The following is an 18,956-nucleotide window of genomic DNA, read 5'->3' as shown; positions in this document are numbered from 1 at the left end:
ATAAAAAGAATCGATTAACAAAACAAAATATTTAAAATATCATACGTGCATATTCTTGGTTCTTTCGGTAAAGTCACGTTCGAGGGAAATAATAAAACAATAAAATTCTCACGACGTTTGGACAGCAACACAAGCATTCATCATCAGGTGTGTAATCCACAGCAAGAAAATTTGAAAAATGTTCTTGCTGTGGATTTCACACCTGGTGACTTTACAGAAAGAACCAAGAATAGGAATCCCTGCAGTCACGAAAGCTTAAAATCAATAATCATATGTGTATTTGGACAAATTATACAGCAACGCCCCTCCCCCCCCGCTACGCATCTATCACATGCACAGGCAGAAACAACAACAACAACATCAGGAGCAGCTATATGAAGCTCTTGAACACGGAGCAAATACCATTAAAGGAGCCCATTAGAACCTCTTAGAAGAAAATCTATCACGAGGGGTGAGCTTCTAGTCAGATTATAATGGGCAGTCACCTCTCAAGCACTTCCATGAGGATTGCAATGTTCCGTGTATTTGTGTGCTCTCCTTTGGACTAAAACACGATCGTAGACATCAAAGAATCTAATTCTAGATTTGAAGCTTTCGTGACTGCAAGGATTCATATTCTTAGGTTTTTTCGGTAAAGTCACGTAGGTAAAACATTAAAATTAATAAAAGTAAAATAAAATAAAAATCACGACGTTTCGGAGGCAACACAAGCTTCCGTCTTCAGGTGGAACCGTCACAGCCACGACAGCTGTATCAAGTAAATGAGAGATTACAAGAGCTACCACTCCGTATATATAAGAATCACCCCGTGCCCAAACAAAAAAAAACATCTTTGGAGCGGCACTTGCCATCTGTGCTTTTGGCGCGGATCTACACAAACACGGTGCCCAATTTTATCTGCCCAAGAGGGATGTGAGAGTCAACTGATGCGAGTGGCGTTCCCGATGTCACCATCCACCACGCAGCAAAATACAATTTACTCGAAAAGGGTGGGGGTGGGGGGGGGAGAAGTGAAATATGGGAAAAAGTGTGAAGGAGGATAACGCAGCTAATTCTGTCGACAATATAATGCACGTAACGGGACATATACAAGCGGTTATCGTGCTCGCCTGCTGTGGAAGTGTAAGCTGAGACAGACGCTGCGTGGCTAAGGGATTCAGAGCCCCCTGGTATGTCAGCCACACAGATTAACAACGTTTATATCCTGCCGTGATGTTGACCTTAACACACATTACGACATCATCATCATCATCACGCACCCTGATTAAGCTTGTCAAAGACTCAACGCAGAAGATCCCTCGGGGTTTGATCTCCCACGAAGCTCTTGGTCCACCCTAATTGGCAACCATGGCAGATGCGGATACTTGATGCAGAAATGGGCAATTAAAACATCTCCAGTGCGCGACTGTGGTCATCCAGGACAACCCGTACAACGTGTAACGACGCAATGCCCCGATCCACAAAGACGTCGCAGTCCGTTACTGCTCCTGACGCCATTATCGGGCTTGACCACGTGACCGAGAAATTGCAAGTCGTTGCGCTGCATCTACATCGGCGGTGCGACAGAAGCAGAAGATTATAAATTGCAAGAACTAATTTTCTTGGTTCTTTCGGGAAAGTCACGTCGAAGGAAAATAATAAAATTAAATTTTTTAAAAAGCAAAATGTATTTTTTATTACTTTACCGAAACAACCAGGAAGAATATGAATCCCTGCGGTCACGAAAGCTTTAAATCGAAATTTACAAGAGCTCGTGCATACAATAGAATGTGTTTTATGTGGATTACATCGTATTGCTGTTATTCAAATAATCAATGGCTGGAGTTTCCTGGCTGGTTGCCAGCTGAGCTCGTCTCTACCCCAACGACGACTCCGTTGTGCGTGGCTGCGACGAACCATTGCCAGCTTAAAGTAGCCGGGTAACTGGCTAAACAGGTTTTCCTTGTAACGAAAACACATTCCTGCGGAGGGAGCTGGTAGGAACGTTGGGTTGCTCGGTCAATGGCCAGGGTCAACGGCGGCGTGGTGTATTCCGCAAATATGGCCGACTGTGAGGGCGGGCACAAGCCGGCGTGAGTAGGTTAAACGTTGAGTTTTATAAGGGCACCACGGGGTGACCAGCCCCTCCCCACTCAGCCCCACCCCTCCCACTCAGCCCCACCCCTCCCACTCCCCACCCAGCCCCACCCTCCCCACCCAGCCCCTCCCCACCCTCCCCTCCCCACCCAGCCCCTCCCCACCCAGCCACTCCCCACCCTCCCCTCCCCACCCAACCCACCCCTCCAATTTTTGGATGCACGACGGACGGACGGACACAATAATCCCCTGTGGGTTGGTGGAACCAAGTGGTTCCTACCAGTAAAAGACTGAATTGCATTGAAACGGTGTAATAATTTCGGAAGACGTAATAATAAAAATAATAGACAGCGACACCCAGGAGGCGGGAGTCACGAATGCAAAAGCCAGACCACACGGCACATTGAAATCTGCTCTAACTTTTAAATTCGTGCTCCTGTGAATGTAATTCTTTCGCCAGATTATTCTTCAAATCCTCTAAAAAATACGTGTGCTCCCGTGAATGTGATTCTTTCGCCAGATTATTCTTGAAATCCTATAGAATATTAAAACAAACTTACAATAATTATATTGCCATTTTTGTGTGAAAAAAAACCCCTAAAAAAACATGTACTGCTCTTCGTACAGGATTGTGAGAAGAGTATATGAATTACTGATGTCTCTTGTTTTACATTGCAGAGCCAGAGGTCCTCCGCTCGTGCATATAATAGAATTGAAACTGAGTACAGCATTAAGTGCTGTAAGGAACTACAATAATCCAGAACTCCCTTGAGAAAATAATACATTTCAACAAAGCTTCCAATTTGTTCAATAAACGACTTCGAATTCAATTGATTTGAAGCTTAAGTGATTGTGGGTGAGACACGATCCATAATCCCATGTCAAACGATCAACAACAACAACAACAGCGTGCGTTATGTACGGCTGAACAGAGGTTACGGATTAATGAAGAAAGGGGGCTTTGCGACATGTCATCATCATCATCATCAGACGTGGTCTGTCCACTGCTGGATAAAGTCCTCCACAGATGTCGCCATCTCTCATCGGCTAAAAGCGATGATCACAACCCATTTGGGGCCTGCACACGAGCTGACGTCATTGATTTGTCTCCGCGGTGGACGACCTCTTGGGGCGAATGCCAAAAGAAAATTGCACGTCCAATATTGGACTGCGCGTTCTCATCGTGACCATCAATACAACTGTTAGCTTTATTCGTTAAACAATGCCATTAATTGCTGTTCCACGCTCCATTCAAGGGCAACATTTCCGTTGTGCACGATTGAGCAATGCGGCTGCACTCACGAAAAGCCTACGTGTTAAACCGACTCGCCGCTCCGTTGGCAGTGACGAGAGAGTGACGCAAATTTCACATTCCTATGGCAACTGCCACTTTATGAGAAAACCACGTGGACGATTGCAGGACCATTCTTGGGTGATTTTAAAAAAACAAAATGATCCTCGTCTCACACGTAGGGCGTGACCCTGACTGTCCTCGAATTGGCATCTGTGTTCAGGCGCCAGGAATAGATTCGTGCTGAGACTGGCATTGTTGCGTTGAACTTTATTGCAGCCGAGTTTTGATAACCGACCACGTGCTGGCTGACGAGAAAAAACATGTCCATCAGTTTACCGCAACGGAGGTAGCCTTGTAGGACCATGGTACCAACGCAGACTTTGACACCAATTTTTGTAGATGCCCAACAAAAGTGAATTAATACTCGTGTGCCTGATCCCATCCGAGCTTGGATGCTAAGCAGGCGTATGCCTGGATAGTGCTTGCACGGCGGGCCCAATACATTAAGCAGGCGTTATAAGGCTGCGGGTGCTACGTTGTGTGGAGCTACAGCATGGGCCACCAAATCGCACTGCTCAACGTATGGTCAAATGACCCCAATGATCCGCAAGACACAAGGAGGGCCCTCGTCCATGCACATAGGATACGTTTACCTTCTCATGAATTCAAATTGGATAGGCTAACAAAGATCCCCCCCTATAGCCTTAACAGACTTTTGGGGCAAGTGCTGTTAGCGAGCACCTATGAAGGTGAGCGCGGCACACGAGGGGGTGGGTGGCCAGCACCACGCTCGACCGCCTTTGTCTCCCGAGTGGCGATGTTTACACCCCGCACTAGATAATTATTTGAGGCTTGGTCGAGGAACGGGTTCAAATAATCGCCACAGGTGTTCGCCGTGAGCGGGAATCGAACGCGGGTCGTCGGGTTCGAAGCGCAGCGTGTTAACCGCTACACTACCAATACCCACAACTCGCTACCCTTAACTCGCTACCTTTAACCACTGTGCCACACACACACAATGATCGTTTATAGCAGTGTATGTGTAAGAAAAAATGTGTAAATATTCCCCAATCGCCGCATGACATCATACTGCACCGTTATTCTTAAAGTTCGAGATGTCCTACATCAGATCATTCCAGAACCATGGCTCCTAAAAATACCAAATGGGCAACGGTTCCATCTGAGTATAAGGGTTGGAAACAGAGAGAAAAAATCCTGCATAAATCCTGTAAATATTGAAGAAGAATGTGGTCACCCTCGAAGACGGAGAATATGACCCAGATGCGCAAGGAACCACAGACAAAGCGGGAAGGCAGCCATGCAGTGAGCGGGCAGCAACAGCGTCCAAAGCTCTGCGGTCCTCTATATATCAAGGTGCTATCGTACTCTTAGGTTTTTTCCGGTAAAGTCACGTAGGTAAAAAATAAAATAAAAATTAATAAAAGTAATAATATGAATAAAATAATAAAGTATATTATTACTTTTATTAATTTTCATTTTATTTTTTTACCTACGTGACTTTACCGAAAAAAACCTAAGAGTATGAATCCTTGCAGTCACGAAAGCTTCACATCTAGAAGGTGCTATCGGTCAATTCACGAGTGGTTTACACGCGGGAGGAAAACGGAGCGCTCTGGCAAAAACACCACGCGAGCGAGGGGAGGGGAGAGGGAAACCATCCCACAGAGTCGTCAAGGGTGTGGGGTTCCACGTTTATGCTGCACCGCCGTCTCCTGGCGAGCCAGGCTACGGCTACCTCCTCCACGCACACGGGAAGAGACTTTAGCAAAACCTATGCGCGGTGATCCACGAACCGTCGATTGCCTCCAGTGCTGGGCTATAGGCAGAGGTCGCAAACGGGTTTTGATTCCTTACCCGTACCCGGCCGCACCAGGGTCGCAATCGGGTACCCGTACCCTACCCGATACCCGGCTACCCGTACCCGGCCGGGTATCGGGTAGGGTACCCGGCTACCCGTACCCAGCCGGGTATCAGGTAGGGTACGGGTATCGGGTACCCGATTGCGACCTCTGGGATGAAGCCATGTTGTAGGCGCGGGTGGGTTGATTCTAGGAACTTGAATTGTGAGAAGAGACAAGACGTTGGGAAATGAGTGACAAACGGTTACTCACCAGTGACTCACGGCCTACCCGTACCCGTACCTGGCCGCACCAGGGTCGCAAACGGGTACCCATACCCGTACCCGGCCGTACCCGTACCCTACCCGTACGGGTAAGGGTAGGGTACGGGTATCGGGTACCTGATTGCGACCTCTGGGATGAAGCCATGTTGCAGGCGCGGGTGGGTTGATTCTAGGAACTTGAATTGTGAGAAGAGACAAGGCGTTGGGAAATGAGTGACAAACGGTTACTCACCAGTGACTCACGGCCTACCCGTACCCGGCCGCACCAGGGTCGCAAACGGGTACCCGTACGGGTAGCCGGGTATCGGGTAGGGTACGAGTATCGGGTACCCGGTTGCGACCTCTGGCTACAGGCGTGCGCCGCCACTGCCCGGTGAAGCACACGAAGGCGACAGTGTCACTTCTGATCACTTTGCAAGAGCTGTCATGACCAATCACCCCCCCCTCTCCCCCGACGACGCTCCCCCATGCCCCAGACCGAAGGGCAACACGGACCGACGCGGCTGATGTATTGACGCTTTGGGGCCGTCCATAAATGACGTCACGCACCTAGGGGGGTGTTCTGGGGGGGGGGGTCAGACATTTGTGACGATGTGTGACGAGGGGGGGGGGGGGGTTGAGAAATTTGACGTCACATCAAAATGGGCAACGTTAAATAAATATAGGCAACACGTTCTAATTAATTAAATTGAGTTTTCAATAAATGTTTTCTCCTTCAACATCAGAGTGCAGCGCCACATTAAATACGCACTACAATGACAATAGTTTTAAGCGATTTGAAGCAAGTTTTATTTGGGGGGGGCAGAGCTTTGTGACGCCATATTTAGAGGGGGGGGTCTGAGTTTTTGTGACGCCGTGTGACGAGGGGGGGGGGTCAAAAATTGTCCAAAATCGCGTTACGTCATTTATTGACGGCCCCTTTCGACACAAGTCGGAAAGCGTTAAAGAGGGACAAGTTACGTATTTAGGTGGCAAAGACTCCAGCAGGAAGCAGAGGTGGGACAAAGTCATTGTTATGCAAGTCCAAGTCGAGTCGCAAGTCATCAAATTCATGACTCGAGTCTGACTCGAGTCCAAGTCACATGACTCGAGTCCACATCTCATAGGTGGGACAAAGTCATTGTTATGCAAGTCCAAGTCGAGTCGCAAGTCATCAAATTCATGACTCGAGTCTGACTCGAGTCCAAGTCACATGACTCGAGTCCACACCTCTGGCAGGAAGCACACAGTATTTACGCGATCTCCGCCCCCCCTCCACCCGAGAAAGACATTTATTATGAAGCTCGCAAGTAAACACGAAAACCCTCCCAGGCTCTCTCTGCTCAGGATGACGGCGACCTGAAGTGTTCGACCGCCACCACGTGGTTTAAATGTAAACTATTTTTAAAAAAATTCGATTTAAAGCTTTCGTGACTTGCAGGGATTCATCTTATTGGTTCTTTCGGTAAAGTCACGTAGAAAGGAAATAATAAAATAATAAAAATAAAACATAATAAAATAAAATTCCCACGACGTTTCGGCCACAACGCAAGCAGCCGTCCTCAGGTGAAGAACAGCTCTGTCAGACGCTGTCTTCCCGACATACCTGTTCTTCACCTGAGGACGGCTGCTTGCGTTGTGGCCGAAACGTCGTGAAAATTGTATTTTACTACGTTTTATTTTAATTATTTTATTTAAAAAAAGTTTTTTTTTTAAACAGACGAGGCCCACTTAGCTGTGTAGCTCTTTCTCAGAATCGACCTGGTCACAAACGACAGCTCAACGAAGCGGCTTATCGTCACGTGTAAATGTACAGCGGCCAAACGCTCTAAACGCGTGTTTCTAAATGTGGAGGGAAACACCGGAGAAGAACCCACGTGAGCACGAGGAGAACGCGCAAACTCCAAATATGCAGCAGCAGCAGGCGTCAGGGTTGGGATCGAACACCACGACCTCCTGTATACCAGGCGAGGTAGTTAACATCTCCTAGCCACCGTGATGATGATGATGGGTGGGGTGGGGAGGGTGGGGAGGGGCTGGGTGGGGCTGAGTGGGGGGTGGGAGGGGTGGGGCTGGGTGGGGTGGGGCTGGTCACCCCGTGGTGCCCTTATAAAACTCAACGTTTAACCTACTCACGCCGGCTTGTGCCCGCCCTCACAGTCGGCCATATTTGCGGAATACACCACGCCGCCGTTGACCCTGGCCATTGACCGAGCAACTCAACGTTCCAACCAGCTCCCTCCGCAGGAATGTGTTACTTACCTCTAATGCGCTGGCTGGAACTGCTTCTCTTTGGCGAGGCGTGTGATGTTAGCTGGTATTGATGATGTTGTTGCTACTCGCAACTGCTTTTCCAGGTTTGCTCCTGGATTTATTGAATTTCGAGTCCCGCCTGCGGTTGCCTTGGCAGGGCCACACCAAATTATTTCGCGGGCCTCCCCCCCCCCTAGGTGCGTGACGTCATTTATGGACGGCCCCCAGGGACAGGGAGGTCTGGACCGCCACTACTCAACACGCTGCAGCCACGACCCTCGCCAGGACAAGCGGACTGAGAAACGAACGAATGAAAATGACGTCAATCTTCTTCTTGGTTCTTTCGGTAAAGTCACGTAGAAGAAAACTCTGTCTTCTCGACAGCTCTGTTCTTCACCTGAGGACGGCTGCTTGCGTTGTGGCCGAAACGTCGTGAGAATTATTTGATTATGTTTTATTTTTATTATTTTATTATTTCCATTCTACGTGACTTTACTGAAAGAACCAAGAAGATGAATCCCTGCAGTCACGAAAGCTTTAAATTGAAACGTCAATCTTAACCACGCAATTTAACGTAAAGTTAATTCGTTAAATATAGTAGGGAATGGGTCACTACAGAATGTAGATTTGAAGCTTTCGTGACTGCAAGGATTCATACTCTTAGGTTCTTTCGATAAAGTCACGTAGGTAAAAATAATACTATTAAAATAAAATAGTAATAAATGAAAATAACTAGATTAAATTACGACGTTTTTTACAGTAATTTTTACTTTATTTTTTGTAATTTTAAATTACAGTAATTTTACTAAAATTACAGTAATTTTACTGGAGCAGTTACACCTGATGACGGAGGCTTGTGTTGCTTCCGAAACGTCGTGATTTAATTTAGTTATTTTCATTTATTATTATTTAATTTTATTATTGTTATATATATTTTTTACCTACGTGACTTTACCGAAAGAACCTAAGAGTACTACAGAATGTATTGGTGACGACAAAACACACACCGGTCAAACTGTACCGTTAAATAATAACTAATAGACGCGGAGGGGTACACACACAAACTAAATAGACGCAGTTTATTCCATCACCTATCCTGCTTATTTAACTCACAATGTGCTTGTGCGTCTGTCGTGCACACGCGGCTGCCGGGACTATTTTAGTTCAAAGACAAATCAAAATGGCTCTACTTCTTCCTTGCTACTTCGAAAAGTTGCCGGACCCCTGCGCGACGCACAGACACCGACGTTTCGATGCCACAGCACAGACAGGAGGCACACTCTGATGTCACTGCGCACAAAGCCCGTCGAGACGTCACGGCGTACGATCATTCCGTGACGTCACACACGCAGTACACACGCACGCAGTACACACACACAGTACACACACACACGCAGTAGACACGCACGCAGTACACACACACACAGTACACACACACAGTACACACACGCGCAGTACACACACGCAGTACACACGCACGCAGTACACACACACAGTACACACACACACGCAGTAGACACACACGCAGTACACACACACACAGTACACACACACAGTACACACACGCGCAGTACACACACGCAGTACACACGCGCAGCACACACACACACGCAGTACACACACACACACGCAGTACACACACGCAGTACACACACACAGTACACACACACAGTACACACGCAGTACACACACACAGTACACACACACGCAGTACACACACACACACAGTACACACACACAGTACACACACACGCAGCACACACACACAGTACACACACACGCAGCACACACACAGCACACACAGTACACACACACACAGTACACACACACGCAGTACACACACACAGTACACACACGCGCAGTACACACACACAGTACACACGCGCAGCACACACACACGCAGTACACACACACACGCAGTACACACACACGCAGTACACACACACACACACAGTACACACACACGCAGCACACACACACACAGCACACACAGTGCACACACACACAGCACACACACACACACACAGTACACACACACGCAGCACACACACACAGTACACACACACGCAGCACACACACACAGCACACACAGTACACACACACACAGTACACACACACGCAGTACACACACACACAGTACACACACGCGCAGTACACACACACAGTATACACGCGCAGCACACACACACACACACGCAGTACACACACACACACGCAGTACACACACACGCAGTACACACACACACAGTACACACACACGCAGCACACACACACAGCACACACAGTGCACACACACACAGTACACACACACACAGTACACACACACAGTACACACACACGCAGCACACACACACAGCACACACAGTGCACACACAGTACACACACACAGTACACACACACAGTACACACACGCGCAGTACACACACAGTACACACGCGCAGCACTCACACACACACGCAGTACACACACACACACGCAGTACACACACACGCAGTACACACACACAGTGCACACACAGTACACACACACAGTACACACACACGCAGTACACACACACACACAGTACACACACAGTACACACACACAGTACACACAGCACACTGCAGTGTCACAGTTTCGCAGAGCGAGTTGTGATCTCGCAGTACACGCAAGTGCACGCTGTTGCGTCGCTACGTATGCGCTCTTTGTGACGTCATATTGCACGTTGTGACGTCATGCACAGACGACGCAGTTGCGACCGAGCACGATGCGATGTCACCGAGACCTTGAACTCTCTGCGATTGAGAACCCGGTTTCATCACTGGCGGCTCAAACCTAGATTGGAACCCAGGTTCGCCTGTTATTCAGGGGCCGTGGGTTCGATCCCGATCCCGACGCCTGTTGTATATTATTAAGTTTGCGTGTCTCTCCCCCGTGGTCGCGTGGATTTTTGTCTATCCGAGTCCTCCGGTTATTCCCTCCACATTTGTGGATTATTTATAGTATTGGGCTGCTATAAATGTTCACGTGATAAGCCACTTCGGTGAGCTATCATTTGTGGCCAGGTGGCTTAAAAAAACATAATCGAATAGCTCAATGGGCTTTACAAGGTAATGAGTCATATTTAAAAAAACTTTTTAAAAACACGCTTTAATGAAATGTACCGTACTAGTCATGGAAGAACTCTACGACTCCAGGAAGTGGCCCCGAAGCTTGCCATAACGTAAGGGACCGTGGTGATTTACAGCCAACGTTAGTTGAGCGTGGACAATTAGAGCCAAGCCGAAACATAACATGTAAAATAATGTTTAAAAATATTTTATTTACATTTTAATTATATAATATAGTATTGTCATCAGTATGACATAAGTATACCAAGTTTCCAGTCGATACCACATTGGGAAGTGGGTACAAATTGAGTTACAAGAATTGAGGATACAACAACGACAACAGACAGAGTGAGTTAAAAGAAAGCGTGTAAAATGAAAATAGTTTAGTTGCATTTGTCACTGCGATCGTGTTTTTGTTTTGCTTGTTTTTATAACCTTTTGACCCGCCCCGACTGGACATTTGTGAAAAAAATGAGCTTCATAGCTCATCGGATTCCTCTAGTATGAATACATATTCTGTGTCTGAAACCTAAACTAACCTGCATGGTGGGTATAACAATAACGGAGGCGTGCGGCGTGACCGTGGTGGACAGTGGTGGAGAATGGTGGACTATATAGCAGTATGCTATTGTGTTAAAGCATATGGTGATGTATATTAATTCATGAACCATCTCAATGCATGCATTCTTGAAATCAAAACCATTTTTTGTGCTCTGTAATGTGGTCTGAAGTGTCAAATACCCCCCCCCCCGCTCCAACCGTCCTTCCCCATTCGGCACCGCCGCCAAATGTGTGGAAACTGTTTAATAAAATATGAATTAAAGCAGTCCACCACAGGCGAGACATCATGCCATAGGGAGGGTTTAAGCACAGAAAGGATATGGAGAGCAGTTTTTCAAAACGAATCCGCTTCTTCATAGGAAACTGTCAGAATGTTTGATGGAATGGCTTTCAAAACAAATATCTTGTTTCCTTCATGGGACCTCCTTTGCCAGTACCAAAATATACTAATAGGGGTTTTCCCCTTTTTTTCTGGCAACAAAACAGACACCTTTTGCAAGGACTCGTGCTTACATTAACCACAATACTTGTAGTCAAATGCAAACAAAAACCAATACTCTGATAATTTATGCATTGTCTTTGAAACTGATTGGTCCACACCAGAGACAGCTTTCTTTATAGCCTAGTCTCATATAGTGTTCGACCAGATGACGCCAAAAGGACTAATCAGTTTCAAAGACAATGCATAAATGATCATAGTATTGTTATTTTGTTTGCATTTGACTGCAAGTATTGTGGTTAATGTAAGCATGATTCCTTGCAAAAGGTTTGTTGCCAGAAAAAAAAGGGAAAAACCCTATTAGTAAATATCTTGTTGAAAACACTTTATAAAAAAAAAACATTAACTAAGGAATACACACGAAACTAATGTCTGAACTCGTCATCCAAGAATGTTATGCCCAGCCATGCGTCAGTAACACGAACCAAAGTGATTTCCTGCTCAAATGAGCATCGAGCCAGTGTTGGAAATTCTATCTTCCCATGGAGAGTGCGACCCTATCCGTTGTTGACTTCCCCGCAAAGTAGTGCTCAGTTTTATCGACCCCAAATAAACGATGGGCAGTGCCAACCCTCTCAACCAGGATTTGAACTCACAACCTTCCAATTCGAGCCGCCTGGAAAGTAAAAACCAAAATCTCGCCCGTCACAGGTTTTCCCACCAGCCGAGCTTGACCATTCTCGCCCAATGTATTGAGGTGCAGAGTTTCGCCGATCTTGTCGCCCCCGTGACTCGACTCTTCGCGGTCGACCGCGAGATTCCCTGTACAGCACGCATCGTAAAGAAGCAGTGTGCCCGAACTGCACTCTGCTCGCGATGCTGTTTCCGCTTGCGGATCGCGGATTTTTCTGATTGCTGCTTTTTTCAAGAACGTAACGCCCGCGATGGACAAGGGGTTCGGTGTGCAATGCGAACGTGTGTTCATTGGCAATGGGGACACTGGCTGTAGAGTAGACTCCACTGATTACATAGGAATTCACCTTGAGTCCAGAATACATCTAATCCCGCTATCAGTTAAGGGATTACGGAGATTCCAATCATCCACACTCTGATGGATCCAGTCTCCGTCATGCGGCTCATCCCCAAGACACTGTGCAAGATAATCACAAAATTCCGGAAAAAAGGTATACCACTATTAACATTATTTAAAACACTTTAACATCTTCCAACGTGCATTTACTGCGAACGCACGGCCACAAAAATGTACAAACATTAAAGCCCATGTAGGACAAGTTGTATATCAACTGGGATGCTTTCGTGATGTAATGGTTAACATCTCAGTCATTCCAGATTTCAATTCGTGATCCCGGCGCGGCAGTTAAAACAAAATCGCCAGTTTCTGAATCCCCAAAAACCAGCCAACTCCCCGTCTCTCATCTATCCGCCCAGTCGTGCAAAAAAATAAACACAAAACACGAAAGTCGATCGGCAGGTCGGTCTCGTGTCGTGGGGTAAAATGTGGGCACTCCGTGATCTTTCAAGACGTCCGGCGGCGTGGAAGAGTCGGGCCAAAGCCCTCTCGAGAAGGCTTCTCTCGAGAGCTCCCTCCTAGGTACGTCTCCATGTTGAACTTCTTTGCACCGTAACGTAGCCCAACCGTGCTAATCGGAGGTGCGAGTGGCGTGAGAGAGTAATTGCAGGGCTGCACTTCTACCGTTATATTCACTGACCCCTTGCAATGGGAATGGGAAATTTCCATCACTGACTACGAAAGGTGTTCTTTTTAAATCCTTTATATTAAGTTCGCTTGCTTGCTTGCTTGCGTGCTTGCGTGCTTGCTTGCTTGCTTACGACCGTGCAAATCTTTCGGTCGTTTTTTAACCCACTTCCCGTGATCCAATCGAGCTGACATTTTCCACACAGACTCGTTGTGCGTGACAATTAATTTTCGTGAATTTTTTTCTCCAAAATTTGACACTGTTAAAGGAAAAATAAATAAATATTTAATTACCAATTGCTTAATGCTGGCAGACAATCATCTGACCCATAGGTGGCAGCCATCTCAAGCCAGATGACGAAAGGACTCTAGCCGCCACGCATATAAAGCATTTAGAGTGAAAAACTTTGTTTTTTACGGGTTAATTTTTGTAGATCTGATTCTAAATTTTGAGGCATCATTGACAACATTGCCTTCGCGACTGTCTGTAGGGGGCAGCCCCTACCCACAGGAGCGAGCGTTAAACATCGCCACGATCTCCGAGGCGAAGTGAACAACTCGGGCACGAGCCAGCCTCTGCCACGTGTGCAAGGAAGACTCGTAACGGCATGCGTGTACGAGATGTGCACTTCAAAGTGTTGTCAGCATAGTCGTCGTCATCATCATCATCGCAGCATAACATGTGACACGCAAAACCGCAGTCGGAATGCCCCGTGTTGATCGTAGCTTAAAAAGCATCGAAGGGTTGATTTTGACGTTCCAATAGCGCAACATTTACATCAGAGCCAGCAGGAGCCAGGGCTAAAATTAGAGATGCGTCAATGGCTTGCAGATGGGGGAGACTGAATGTCTGCCATTTCACACAATACGGTGGTGGGGGGAGGTGGTGGTGGTGATGGCTCTGCAAATTTTATTGAAGACGCGGTACCCATCGCCTGGCCACTCGTTGGCTTTATTTACACGTGCAGGTCGCGTGGTCCGTCCACGAAGACCGGCAGTCGTATTTTTTTTTATTATTTACACGCTTTATATTAACTCACTTTGTCTGTTGTTGTATCCTCAAATCTTGTAACTACATGTTAACCCACTTCCCAATGTGGTATCGACTGCAAACTTGATGTACTTATGTCATACTGATGACAATACTATATTCAATCATTAAAAAAATATATATATATATTTTTAAACAATTATTTTTCATATATTTTGTTTCGGCTTGGGTCTAATTGTCCACGCTCAACTGGCGTTGGCTGTAAATGGCCACGGTCCCTTATGTTATGGCAAGCTTCGGGCCACTTCTTGGAGTGGTGGAGTTCTGCCATTACTAGTACATTTCAATAAAGCGTGTAAAAAAAAGATTTTTAAAATATTACTCATTTAATTTGCGCGTTGTCCATCACACACTTCTTCACCAATCGCAAAAATGTCACCCTGCTTACGGAAGGCACCCGTTGTGTGGTGGCACTTCGCCGTGGGGTCTGTGGGCTTGAACCGGCGGTGACAGATTCTGGTGTTCCTATGGCAGGGATCGGTCTCTCCGTGACTTTTATTTCGTGTTGTGCGCGGTGCTTTTAGCGCCACAGCGCGTGGATTTATAGCGTTTGTTTTCATTTGTTTGCTGGTGACTTCGTGTATTTCACATCGGAATCGCCTCCAGTGCTGTTGCTGCTGGCGGCAATAAAAGTTGTTTAAAAGTCAAAAGTCTCCGTCGGATGACGATTATTTAATTCCCCGCAAAAGTGGTGGGATCCATGTTTCTCAAGTCAGTCATCGTCACCGTCGAATCCATCTGTCAACTGCACACGAGCTGATGTCACACACACAACGTTAGGCAAATTACCACCAAGTGGCATCAGCTGTACCCTGGGCCATACCTACAGCTTGAATCATCCGAATCTCAGGAGTTATCCTCAGCCCACTGTGAATGTGACTTATGCAGAAAGGTGTGTCGTTAAAACGTTGGTCTTGCTCGTCACAAGCGAACTCACAGGAATCGAACACAACAACCGCGTAAGATGACGAAGGGTGAATGACTCCCGATGCAAGAGAGGTTATCACCCTTGGGCACGGACTGGATTTTGATGACCTGCAGCCGCGACACGTCCATCGTTATCATAATCGTTAAACAGGATCTATCCGCTGAAGGATGAAGGCCTACCCACCCCCCTCCCTGCAAATCGTTGCTGTATCTGACGATATAGCGACGGATCAATTCGCCTGGTCCCTGTTGAAGGCGAAGAGCTGATTTCGTCGCTCCATCTCTGCGGTTGACGTACTTCCAGCTGCCTTCCTTCCTGCCTTTGGCTGCCACTCCTTCGTTGTTCTCGCCCACTGGTCACTTTTGTTGTTGTTGTTGTTGTTGTAATTATCAATGCAGAATTTGAGTAAGTAAGCAGATTGCACGATTCTGCACCCATCTGATCTCAATGTTATCCGTGTGCATTTTGATTACTCCCAGATGCATCATGTCGGACCGTTATGGGGAAATGCGTATTGGAAAAATCTTGCGCTCCAAAAATAGGATGCTGATGATGACAATAAACATAAGCGTATGTTTGTATACATGGCAGAACGATTAAACCCCTGATAACGAAGTCTCGTGTTTGCGTGCATCTGAATAGAGGCGGATAATTTAATACAATTAATGTTGGGAATAATCGTTCCCTGATATCATTCATCATTCTGTGAATTCAATCTCTCATTTAGCCTCTCTGTCTATTTGTACAATTTCCCTCTTCCTCAGCACCCCCTTTGCGGTTTCGGATAATTTGCCCTCTGCTTTTGAGCATTTCCCTCCACATTCAACGAGCCGCCCATCACAATGCTAGGTTATTGTATTCGTATGAAGCGGCGACGGACATTCCTTCACGTTTGCTGCCCCTGGTGAGCATCGGAATCTGTTGTTTTTGAGTGTAATCAGTCTCAGAGTTAGACGTCATGTTAAGTGGTAAGTAGGATTGGGCAGGGCATGTCGCTTATACGTCAGGATGGCCGGCGGTCACGCAAAAAGTCGTTCCAAAAAAATATAGTTTTCAATCTAGATTTAAAAGTGCATGGCTACGTACAGCTTATACAGTGGATTTCATCGTTATATCTTGCTAAGGTCAAATGGGAAATGCTTTCTGAAGAACGAATGGGTTATAGACCGGGACTTGCAGATCCCAGCCGAACCGGACTGCCCCCAGACGGCCTTCGGCGAAGAGTTCCACAGTCCAGGTGCCGCGGAAGTGAAGTCCCGATCGCCCGTGATGGACCTGAGCTTCGTTCCGGGGGTGAGATAGCAGATCGAAGTCCCGCACCTCCGATTAGCGTGATTGGCTACGTGCGGCAGAGGTCGCAACCGGGTACCCGATACTCGTACCCATACCCGATACCCGGCCGGTTACGGGTAGCCGGGCATCGGGTAGGGTACGGGTATCGGGTACCCGTTTGTGACCCTGGTACGGCCGGGTACAGGTAAGGAATCAAAACCCGTTTGCGACCTCTGACGTACGGTGTGAAAGAGTGTCCGACATACGGTACATACATAGGTCCGTCGATCTCAACGTCCTTGTTGGAACGTAGGGACGGCAGCGGTAGCTCCCGAACAAACGGCGGTGCGAGATCATTCAGGGACTTAACTGTGAGAATGAGGGCGGGGGGGGGGCTGGGGGGGGACAGGCAGGCTTGAATTCAATGCGGAATTTAACCGGCAGCGCGTGAAGTGATGCGAGCAGAGGGATGTTTTTTTTTCTGGACGTGGAGTTCGGGTCAGGACCCGAGCAGCGGCATTCTGAGTGGTCTGGAGTCGACAGAGCGCCTTCCTGGAGGTTCCAGATAGCAGCAAAAATGTTGATGAGTGATGAAATAAAAGCGTGAACCAACGTCAATCGCCAGATGTTGACTACCTCGCCTGGTATACAGGAGGCCGTGGGTTCTATCCCGACCCTGACACCTGTATACTTGGAGTTTGCATGTTTTTTTTCTGTGGTCGCGTGGATTTTTCATCCGGTTTTTCTCTCCACATTTAGAAGCAACATGCTTTTAGAGTATTTTGCTGATCTAAATTTCCACATGAACACATTCCTGCGGAGGGAGCTGGTAGAAACGTTGGGTTGCTCCGTCAATGGCCAGGGTCAACGGCGGCGTGGTGTATTCCGCAAATATGCCCGACTGTGAGGGCGGGCACAAGCCGGCGTGAGTAGGTTATAAACGTTGATAAGGGCACCACGGGGTGAGCAGCCCCTCCCCACCCCTCCCACCCCCACCCAGCCCCACCCTCCCCACCCAGCCCCTCCCCACCAGCCCTGTGGGCTGGTGTAACCAGGAGGTTACTACCAGTATAAGCCAATTCGTTGAGCTATCATTTGTGGCCAGGTCGCTTCTGAAAAAAGCTATATAGCTCAGTGGGCCTTACCTGCTAAAATAAAACAAAATTACAAACGCGAGTTATTTAATAACGGATAGCCGTCACATCTTTGGTCATCATTTTGCCTTTCTGGGGGGGGGGGGGGCGGTGAATGTGTTGGTTAGAATCAGTCTATATACTCACTACCTGTTGGTATATAGAATGTTGAATGTTTAACCCTCTTGTTTTTTTGCCTGCAAATGAGTGTTGCCCTCGTGTCTTTGGCAACGTTGAATGTAGCGACTCCAACGTTTCTCCAGCCAGTGGATCGCGTCCCATGTTACACTGCACTAAGGACATCCCTGGCATCATGCAGTTTCATCCGCTAGCTCCCGCAAGTCAACCAGGCCCTCAAGCTGTCTGCGTCATTTCAAGGGCAGTGTACCCTGTTGAGATTTAGAAAGATATCTATTACAGTATGGTATTGCATTACCGGATTGATAAATAAAACTTTTATTTTTTGTTACCATACACATTTTATATTTCTCTTTTATCCCACATCGCCTTCCAATTTGTAATCACACTAAGGCATACGCACTTTTTGTCGTATGTCCTGTCACTGCACGTGTTGCATCAAGCTACGTGATCAATGCATCTCAAACAACCACTTGCTGATTATATAGCAGGCGCGGTGAATAAATATGCGGAGTCGTTGCAGAAACCTGGCATCTTCCACTCAAAACGATCACAATTGTTTTGCGTGTGGAATGCGTGCAGGTTCCCTGCCGGTCAGATGAATTAATCGTTCGTGAAAAGAGTCTATCGCTCAATCACTTAACAATTTGTCAATGTACTAAAGTGTACTCATACTTCTAGATTTGAAGCTTTCGTGACTGCAAGGATTCATACTCTTAGTTCTTTCGGTAAAGTCACGTAGGTAAAAAATGAATAAAAAATTAATAAAAATAAAATAAAACAATAAAAAATCACGACGTTTCGGAGGCAACACAAGTCTCCGTCATCAGGTAGGACCGTCACAGCCAGATTTGCTGCATCAAGTGATAGGTAAAAAACATTT

At 47.0% G+C, this 18,956-nt stretch overlaps 1 protein-coding gene across 1 annotated transcript in view; it reads left to right on the top strand.

The window, feature by feature from the left end:
• The window catches only part of LOC144941610 (paired box protein Pax-9-like), a 77,683-nt gene that overhangs the window by 4,104 nt on the left and 54,623 nt on the right, over positions 1-18,956 (top strand). The window contains exon 2 of the mRNA XM_078867930.1: positions 13,377-13,446. Within this exon, the coding sequence (XP_078724056.1) occupies positions 13,377-13,446 (70 nt within the window). The remainder of the gene's footprint in view (positions 1-13,376; positions 13,447-18,956) is intronic.

The sequence above is a fragment of the Lampetra fluviatilis genome, chromosome 25, assembly GCF_964198595.1.
Source record: "Lampetra fluviatilis chromosome 25, kcLamFluv1.1, whole genome shotgun sequence".
Classification (NCBI taxonomy): Eukaryota; Metazoa; Chordata; class Hyperoartia; order Petromyzontiformes; family Petromyzontidae; genus Lampetra; species Lampetra fluviatilis.
Note: the sequence above shows the minus strand (reverse complement) of the source record. Positions and strands in the feature narration are given on the sequence as shown.